Source organism: Merops nubicus, unplaced genomic scaffold (assembly GCF_000691845.1).
Source record: "Merops nubicus isolate BGI_N331 unplaced genomic scaffold, ASM69184v1 Scaffold44129, whole genome shotgun sequence".
Lineage (NCBI taxonomy): Eukaryota > Metazoa > Chordata > Aves > Coraciiformes > Meropidae > Merops > Merops nubicus.
The window spans coordinates 1,010-10,956 of record NW_008633878.1 but is presented as its reverse complement, the minus strand read 5'-3'; the positions used below and the strand labels follow the sequence as shown (position 1 = coordinate 10,956).

Genomic DNA, 9,947 nt, shown 5'->3' with positions numbered 1-9,947 from the left:
CCAGCCCGGGCTCCTGCTCTCGGCGAGGAGGGGTTAAAACGCCTGCAGGCTTAACTGGCCTGAATGAGATCCCCCGAACTTCTTCAGCGAGAGAATTATGTCAGTAGATGCGAGCCGAATCTGATGTCGCGGTGGAGATTAGTCATTGCTGTCGTCTTTAAAGACTAGGTCTGTCATTCGTTGTTAAAAACTTGAAACAACTTTTTAATTCCCCTATCCCCCTTTAAAGCTATCACCTTTATCAGTACGTGCCCACACTTGGAATAATCATAATAAAACGTCTGCAGACCCTGTGGCCATGAGCTTCAGAACCGCTGTAGTTACTGTCTCGTGGAAACCTGAAAATGGCCAGAAAGATGATTTTTGGCTCGTTATTGCTATCTAGTGGCACTGTTGATAACCTAGAAGTGGGTCGATTGGGTACTAATTGTGTGCAAATGGTAAGAAGGGTGCCTGGGAGGATGATGTAATGAGGAGGAAGAATTCATCATGCTTTTACTTAGTTGTCATATAGTAATAACTTTTTTATTTAGCCACATAACACTCTGTGAGCTGTGTGAAATAGGGCTAGATTCTGTAGCAAAGGAATAGCTGTGGCATAATGGGCACCCTCTTATAAGTGCTTTTTGGAGGATTGTTAGAGTTGTCAGTGTGTGCAAGTAATCAGTTAAGATATTTAAATTCATTTGTTTACAGGGAAATGTGCATTTAAACGTAAGGCTGCATGCTTCTCAGAGTTGCTGGAATTCTGAGAACAAATAATTGGCATTTATTACCAGGGGAAAAAAATGGCTTTTAACTCTTCTATTTGGTGTAGTTATTGTGTATTGTTCTCTAGTTCTTAGTGGAGAATGTACGCCAAAAATTTGCAAACTGTGAACCCTAGTGTTAGGAGTTTGGGGATGTAACTGTTTGGAAAAGCTGGGTAGAGCAGTCAAACACAGTGCGCTTTTCACGTGTCTTGGGAGTGGAGGAAGAGAGTCCTGAGAGGAGAAGATAACATTGTAAGTTGCATCAAAATAGGCAAAAAAGTTATGGCATTGTGGATAGGTATTTGGGGGGGGGTAAATTCTTGCCTTTTAACTAATTTTTTTCATGCCATTTTAAATGACTGGAAAAGAGCATATAGAATTTGTACTCACAATGTATTATTACTGAATTATGTCTTAAGTTTTGTGATATGGGGGGGTTGGCTTTTAGTTGTGCGTGGTATTATGAGCTATCTAAATTAATGATAGGTGTCATAGGAAATTGCTACTTAAGGGTACAAAAAGTAAGTATCCACACAGTTAGAAAATATATTGCTAAAAGTGAAGTAAAGCAGCAGCTCATGGATGTGCTCCTACCTGTGACCGAGATCAGACTTCACAGTACATTTACTTAGCCTGTGGGGTAGCATCTCTCAAGATGAGATGTATCAGGGAAACTAAAGCACTGGTACAACACGCAGTTAATTAGATGATTTAGGCTTAACAGTTATACCTTGCTATGTTCAAGAAAACCTGTGGTCAGATTCCTAGTCAAGTTTATTCTGCATTTTTGGATGCAGGAAAAATGCAGGTGGGGTTAAGACCTGAAAGTTTCCCCTCAAGTAATGAAAGACAGAAAAACTTTAGTGCCTTGGCACAGTGGAAGAGATAAGCAGTAAATGAAAAGGGTCAGATATATGTTGGAAAGAAAAGTTAATTTAACAAGTATTTAGTGACTGATTGGAAACTAATTTCTAACCATGTCAGGTATGCTATTATCTGACTACATTGTAACTTAAGAATCTCTGCCAAAAATCCAAATGACCCCACACACCAGTTCTTGCTTGGTTAGCATTGTTCTTTCCCTCTAAAGACAACATTGGTCTGAGAAATAATTACAAAATTTGTATTACTGCTAAAACTCTTTGTGATAGAGGAAAATATATAAGTAAACTAGTTTGAACAAGCTTCGAGTGGAGGCTGTGGAGGAAGAATATGTGGTTGAAGGCGTGGTGTCATGGGCTGGCCTGCTGAGTCCGGCCGGCCGGCGGGTGGCTGCGTGCCTGTGCGGCGGCGCCGTACCCACCCCTCAGTGTGGCAACCTGTCTGGTAGGTGCGGGACTGCATCCACAAGACGCTGACTGAATGGAGCTCGAAGGCTGCGCAAGACCTACACCAGGTAGGAGAACTGTTACATGTATTAGCATGTTACATGGGAAAACAAATATGTACTGTTGCACCTCTTAAAATATAAATTAATCTGTTAAATTTCTGTAAAACTTTCTGCAGCTCCAGTTATCTTAAAAGAGTATTTCTCAACCTTTTTAATTTTTTTTTAATATTTAGTAAATTTGAGAGATTAAGAAATACCAGAATAAAGAATTCTGTTGATGGCAGATGAGACAATTCTTAGCAAAATATAAGTCCCAGTCTGTAATAGTTGCTTGTAAGTCAATGGAGAATTATCTAAACTATGGACTTGTTATACTAGATAGCTGAAGATCAATTTGTTTGGAGGGGAATTCTGAAGCATAGCCTTGGTTGTCTCAGAAATACGCAGAGGTGGCAATTTTTCCATTAAGAGCTAAAGACTTCCAGACAGTTCTTAAAATCATGGTCATGGGCATCTGATGTCAAGATCTTGGTGCGTTTGCCTACTCCTCTTTAACTGTTGCCTCTGAAATTTAACTAAGCAGTAATAGGTTCCCACTCAATAGATTTTCTGTGAAATTTTAGCACGTCTCATAAAAAGAAAAAATAATTAAAATTTCCTTTTTCTTGGGGTTTTGTTACCAGTTCGTGTGTAATGGTGGCATCAGCCACTTGCTGCTGCAATTCCCACTGGAGTGTGGTGAGAAAGTTATTACTGAATGATTTCTGAAAGATCTAATGGTTGCTCAGGATGAGAACAGAAATAAACACTTGTCTTTGTAAGATGTAGTGATCCATTTTAAAGTGAATTACTTAGTGTAAGCTAGGTTTTACTGTTAAAACATGTTAAAAGGATTTGGAATTATACAGTTATGAATTATAGTGCTTTCCATTAATTTAGAAAAAGAAGTGAAGTTAACTTTTTTAAAAATGCTGTGTAGAATAACTTGAAGCCTGAAAGATTTTTTTGTGAGGCAGCAAAAATTACCAGAGTTCTTGTCTGGGTGCAGGGTGGTGTGTTTGTGTGTATAATACAACATCTAATGTAGATAAAGACTTAGTCACCTTGCGCCAGATGACAGGAGATGTAAGCCTGGTCTTAAATGAAGTCAGAGGGTGAAATCTCAGAAACTTGGCTGATCTCTAGTTTCAAAATTTCTGGGTTTGATCTATTTTTTACAGCATTTTCACTGTAGGCTTTTTATAGGCTTCACTGAAATGGCAAAATACATTTATGCAAAGATATACCCACCCACTGCCCAAGCCCCCTGTATTATGGTAATGTTTTACTTCAGCTGGTCATGAGGTATTTTACTAAAGCAAGGCAGTTTGAATTAGCACAGAGGTTTGCTCACATCAGAAAGTCAGAACACTACTAAATCTTATTACAGTACTTAACAGCAATTTGTATTTTGTATATTAGGTGCATATAGGGTCTCTCATATGGCTTCATTTTCCTGACCTCCCCTCAGATCAAGCAGCACTGGGTTACTTCCTTTCTGTCATTGCATTTTTATACTTTTTTTCTAACTACTGTAACGTGCTTTTTTTTAAATTTAAACCATTCTTCAGGAACTTACTGCCTCCTCTTGACAAGTTGTTCCTAAGTCTCATGTATTTACTACAGGAAATACTGGATGTTTTGGAATGTACTGTAGCTCAAGCTATAGAAAAAATAAATCCTGAAGAAAGGGATGAGTTGAAAGTATCAGGTAAGAACATAGTAAAAACTCCAGTGACATAAAAAGGTTTCATAGGCAGTCATCACTAGCATGCTTCTATATGTGTATTTTTTTCCACTGCAAATGACATGGGTGCACACTGTCATACTTTGGTTAATCTAGAAGTTGGCTAAGAAAGACTTGAATTCATATTTTGTGTTTTAAAGCACATCAGCATTTTTCCAGTTTAACTTAGACCCCCTAAAGGCATTTAAAATGTGTTTTGTGAATCTCTGACTTTTCTGAAGCAAAATAATAACAGATAGTGCTGTAATTAAGAAATAGAATTGGAAGCATATTTATTTGCATATTTTTTTAGGTTGAATATGATGAACTTGAAGGAGGCAGTCCAAACTAACACTAGTACATTTTGAGTCTCAGTAAATTGTGAAGAGGTCTGTTTATACTATTACGTTTGGGGTTTTAGTACAGGTTATGGTTATTGCTTAGTGTCTGGATGCCTAAGTCCTAGCTTGACAGCTTATTAGATCATCTAACTGGATGGCTTCTTGTTCTGAGACTGCACAACAACTTTTAAATTCAAGAGAACAGTGTCTTTATTGGGCAGTCACCTTTCAGAAAGTTTTTTTTTTTCCAGTTTTTGAAGTCATTGATGTATATTCTAAGAACGCTTTACCCAGGAACTCATAAGTAAAAGTAAATGGCTATATATTTACTAATAGCTGGCTTGTTTAGTTATTGATTCCAGTTTCTTTGAAAATAGCAAAACTTTTCCTCATTGGATCACACTCTTCATCGATCAGAGATGCAGTTGACCTGGGTAAGTGTGAAACTCTTGTGGTAGGATTTCTTTTTTTACTTTAGTATTTAGAAATAAAATCAAAACCTTTTCTACCTAAGAGGTGTATTTAGTGACTGTCACAAGTATATCCTCTTTTCCTATTGAGAGAGACTTAAGTAATCAAGTCTATTTACATGTTAGTTCAGTCAGTAAACTTAAATGTGGATGGTAGTAACCCTGGGTCTACAAGCTCACATCTGATTCCTTTCTCCAAGCAAGGGCAAGTTTTCATTCTTTCATACAAAGCTTCTTAAAAAGCAACTAGCATATGGTGTGTTGTTAACAGTGATACAGTAGTTCTTACCAGTTGTTAGTTGCCAGTTGTTTTTAACATGATGAACTTCACTACTAACTGCAGTGTTTCAGAGATTACATGAGAGATAAAATAATGCTGCAAAAACAGCTGATGAAATACTTAAGTTTAATTGAAAATAAAATACAGTGGGTGTACAGGTACATAAAGTTTTGTTAGCCAAACGTAGCAGTAATTGTGAGCAGCACTGAACTTCACCACTTTGGGATACTGTTGGGCATGAGGTGTTACCAAAGAACAAAGGGGCAGATAGCATCCTTTCCCATCGATACTCCAGTTAATAGCCCCTTTATTCTAAGTTGTAGTACCATTGTTAGAAATACACTACTGGAATCTTCCTCTAGAAGAAGAGCTAGTTAGTTTTATTCTTTTTTTTTGCTGTCGGGCAATACTCCAAGACATGCTGATTGTCTCTGGTGATTTAAATCTCCATATTTAGTGTGCTTTTAGTCTAACTCCTTATATATATAAAACAGTTCCCTGAGTCCATGCACTGTACTTGAGTTATACTTCAGAGTGAAAGTCAACAAATTTTGGAAGAAATGGAACAGTGAAGGAATCAAGAATTGTATGTCACCATTGTCTTCACAGAAAAATACAGTTCTAATATTGAAAAGGAGAAAAAAGCTTTGTGCTTTGCTTAGTGGGGGTGGTTTTATTTTTTTATTGTTGTTAGGTTTTTTTCCCCCCTTAAAAACCTATAATTGAAACTTGGCTTTCAGCTGTATGTTTGATTCTTTGCCAAAAACATTTTGTTACTGTCATTGAGTACTGATACAGTCAGAGTTTCAGCTGGTGAATGAGAAGCAAGCAGAGTGAAGCAGGAGATGTGTGTTTTGCTGAATTTTAAGTCATGCTGCATATGTTCATATTTCACAAAAGATTTCTGCAGTGTCTCTGTTCTTTCTCCTCAGCTTGTTCTGCCCTTGGAGTTGCTCAGTTAGACTCAGTCATTGTTGCCCCACCTCCTGTTGAAGATGGAACAAGCCTATCCTTGGAGTATTTGCAACCTTATTGGCAAGAACTTGAAAACCTAGTTCAAAACAAAAAGATTGTTGCTATAGGTACCTCTGACCTAGATAAAACACTGTTAGAGCAGCTCTATCTGTGGGCACAGGTGAGAACGAACTTCCTACTTGGAGCACTTCTAAGAGAGAGTAACTGTTGTTGTTTGCTGCTGCAGTGGTACGAACTTCTCTTATAAATGAGTTTATATACCCGATATTAATTAGCCCTGTTTTTTTCAGCATCTTATGAACAACAACACAATGTTGTTCAAGGTGTAGGAGACTCAAAGTGTGGCTGTCGCTTTTTCAGTGTTTCTACACACAGACCAGCGAAGGCTGTAAACCACAGAACTGTTCAGTAGCAGGTTCTTTGAAGTACTGGAGGTTTGAGGTTTTTTCTTTATATTTAGGTGCTGCTGAGTCCTGATTTGTTCTCCTGGCTGTTTTGTGTACACTGAGAGGAGGGTAGTTGAGGGGATTGATGACCATCTGCATGGTGATGATGAATGCAATTTGTGATGAGCAGAGAAAGAGGCAGTGGAAGAGTGTTCCTTCTAAGCTAATCTGCTTCAGGCACTTAGCTGAGGGCATGGAACACTGTCAAATAAATTTTTAAGCGGATATATATTTTTTTATAAATTTGAAGCCTTTTTCAAACTAATGCCTCTGTAAGGTTTTTATCAGAGAGGAAGGGGGGGAAGCCTGCTGCTGATTAGGAAGCCAGAATGGGTTAGTGCTCATCTTGCTGTTGCAGCACCTGAAGTTAAATCCTGTTCTTGTTTTGGACTCTGTGCTGCAGGGAACTGCAGATGTAGGAGTTGCCTGTTCAGCATCATGCAGAATTATTTAGCCTTGTTCACACCTCAAAACAATGATCAAATGCAAATTGTTGAAAGCAAAATCTGTGTAGCAATACAGGGCATGGGGGAAACAACTAAAATAAGTACCTTAAAACATTTTTTCTTAAAAAAGGTTTCTATTGCTTTCAGGTGAAACCAAGTAGCAATCAGGTGAACCTAGCTTCCTGTTGTGTGATGCCACCTGATCTCACAGCCTTTGCAAAAGAATTTGACATACAGCTCCTAACTCACAATGACCCAAAAGGTAAGGCTTTACCAGATAAATTAACAGAAAATTTAAATGCATTTATTCAGTACAAAGTTGAGAATAATCCTTCTCTGAACTCTGAAGTTCCTTGCATTTGAATTCTGAACAAAGGATTCTGATAGTTTCACCGCTACAAAATATTTGTATTAAGTTCTTCCTTTTGCTTCAAGCAAGCGGGGGTAGGGGGGAGGCAGCCTTACATAATTTCTTGAAATTGTTTTAATTGGAAAAAATGAAGTAATAAAAATAAACTACTGAGAAATTTGTACTATATAGGTTCAAAAAACACTTCCACAAAAGACAGAATAAAATGACAGTGGTGTTGCTTGAAGGCCACTAAATGACAAATGAAAGTCCATTTGCCTGGAACTTGTCTGTGAAATGGTGATGGTCAGTTGATTTTTGAGCAGTTTGGTAATGTTAGACATGTAAAATTATTACACTTGATGTGGAATTCTTTCAGTGTAGTGATTTCTTAACATTCTTCCAAAAAGAGTGTAAATTCTGTGTTTTCTGCAGTGATTAATTTTATAAATTATTGAAAGACTTGGAGGCTTTCCTTTACAGTTTAGAACTCTGAAGTTCCCAGCTCCCTAGAATATTCTGAAATATTAGTTTCTCTCAAACATCTAATTTTCTTCAGTTTAATGACACCTGAAATATTTTGCTGGAATTGTGAGAAGTCTTAAACAATATTTAGTTAATTCCTTCGCTGCGTTCTTTTTCATGATCAGCTATTCCTGATGATCATACTTTTCCTTTTTTCTTATTTCTTCCTATCCTTTCCCCCCAAAAGAAAGCATAATAAATGCTGTTCATGAAGTACATACTTTATAGCACCACTGTTAAAAGTAATGATAGTGCTTCAGCGTATATCAGCACTGCTCTGGCAGCATACAAGATGAACTGCCATTCTATCTGAGAGTTTCCATGTCCCATGAAGTCTGAAGTGCAGCTTGCAATTTAATAAATTGTTCTCTATTGATTAAATGAAAGAGAAGAGGATTTGGATGGAAAACAAAGCAAGCAACAATTGCCTCATGCATTGTTTGCAAAGCTTAAATTTTCTGTAGTGATCAGCTGAAGAATATTGAGACTATCTTTTGGGAACACTTCTCATCAAAGAGATTGCTCCCTTGAGTGTCATTCTAGAGAAAACTAGGAGGATTTGTACTTGCCTTTCTTTTTTCCTTTGTGGCATTTAAACTCATTTTGTTTATTCCTTTTTGGGCTCTTGGTTGTTATGGGCCCAGCTATGGGAGATGCTGTAAATGTTGAGCTTCCAGTGATTGCAGAGGTAATGGAGAATGCTCAGTGCTTTCCTGACTTCAGCCTTGTGTTACTCAGCTGATTTGTCTAGCTAGCTTCTCAGATTTAGTTATCCTTTTTCTTTTTTCTGCTAATGGCTCTGCTGGTCAACTCCATTTGATGTTGTAGAAATCTCAATTAGTTTTATGGGAAATGCTTAATGTTGCAAAAGAAGTGTTGTGAAGATTTCATCGGCAATATTCGGCTGCTTTTACCCTCTGTGTGTTCCAGAAGAGTGGATCTGTGGAGTATCTGGCACTGCTTAAGATTTTTGACTGTAGGAAAAGGTTTCTCTTACTATCTGTTGCTTTTTGCAGCTGTTAACATAACATTATTTAAAGCATGAATATCCCTTTTTAACTTCAGAATTACTTTGTGAAGGAAGCTTCCAAGAAGTTCTTCAGGACAGCATCCAGCACACGAAAGCACACGAGTGGATTCCTTTATGGCTTCTCCGATACTCAGTCATTGTTAAAAGCAGAGGAATTATCAAGTCCAAAGGCTATATCATGCAAGCGAAAAAAAATGCCTCTTAAACCACTCTTCTTTTTTAAAGTGGCTTACTGTTTTAATTTCTTGGGGGTGGGGGAACATTGCTTTTTCCACAGAAACACTTTTACAACATTTGTAGCAAAGACCAAAAGTTGTAATTATTCAGTGTAAAGTCAGCAGGAGTGTCTGCAGTGTTTTAACACTATTTTTTTCTTAACCTATTGACCAGTTGATTGAAAATACTAAATACTTTGGGTTTGGTTTTAATTAAAATCATAGAGCAGTTTAAAATATTTTTCTTCATATGACCAGTTCACTGTTAAAATTATATTTTAGCTGCCATTAGGTAGTGTAGAGAAACATATATTTTTATTTTTAAAAAAAAATGAATTTCTCTTAAATAACAGTTACTTCTTTGGTAGGTATGTAGATTTCAACCATTTGAGGACTAGTTTTTATAGAAAATCATCTTTTATGAGAAAGTAACCAAAAAAACTTAAACTGGTATCTTACAACTTGGTATGTATATATGGGCAAGTCAGACATTTTGTGGTCCAGGTGGGAAAACTGGTTTATTTTTAATATAGTGTAAAAGACCTCTATGGTTTGGGGAAAAAAAAAGGCATTTTCCAAATGACATTGACTGCAACTTGAATTCCTTCTGGCTTCTTTGTGCCTCAATATGCTTTGTTTAGTGTTTGCACAAGTGTGATGGCATCTTTACTGTTTGAAGTAGAAAATGCATTATTGTGTGAATGTTTAAGACCTGGAAAAAAAGTGATGAAAAATCTGTTAATTGAAAATTGAATTGTGCCTGTGTTTTTCTCAAGTGTGTCTTGTTTTTTTGATGCTTGTGACCTACGTAATCACAATCGGCCAAGTCAGAACAGGTAGTAAATACTGAAACTGTTCTTCCTAGGATTGTGTAAAATGAAACACTGCTTCTGGAGGTGCCTGAGAAACTTTGTTCCTTGAGTGCCATTCAGAAATTCTGCAAGCAAGAGTTAGCTTGCAGTTAGGTCTGTTTCTGTTTGGCTGTAGCTTAGTGCACTGGCTTTTGAATCCTGGAGATCGCTG

The 9,947-nt window shown here is 37.2% G+C and overlaps 1 protein-coding gene across 1 annotated transcript; it reads left to right on the top strand.

Annotated features, from left to right (window-relative positions):
• Positions 1-344: 344 nt before the first annotated feature.
• On the top strand, positions 345-8,914 carry GCLM (glutamate-cysteine ligase, modifier subunit). Its single transcript, XM_008948393.1, has 7 exons — positions 345-440; positions 2,083-2,148; positions 3,748-3,832; positions 4,566-4,622; positions 5,871-6,073; positions 6,953-7,067; positions 8,745-8,914. Exons 1-7 carry the CDS (start codon positions 345-347, stop codon positions 8,912-8,914), a joined length of 792 nt encoding a protein of 263 aa, XP_008946641.1.
• The last annotated feature ends 1,033 nt before the right edge of the window (positions 8,915-9,947 follow it).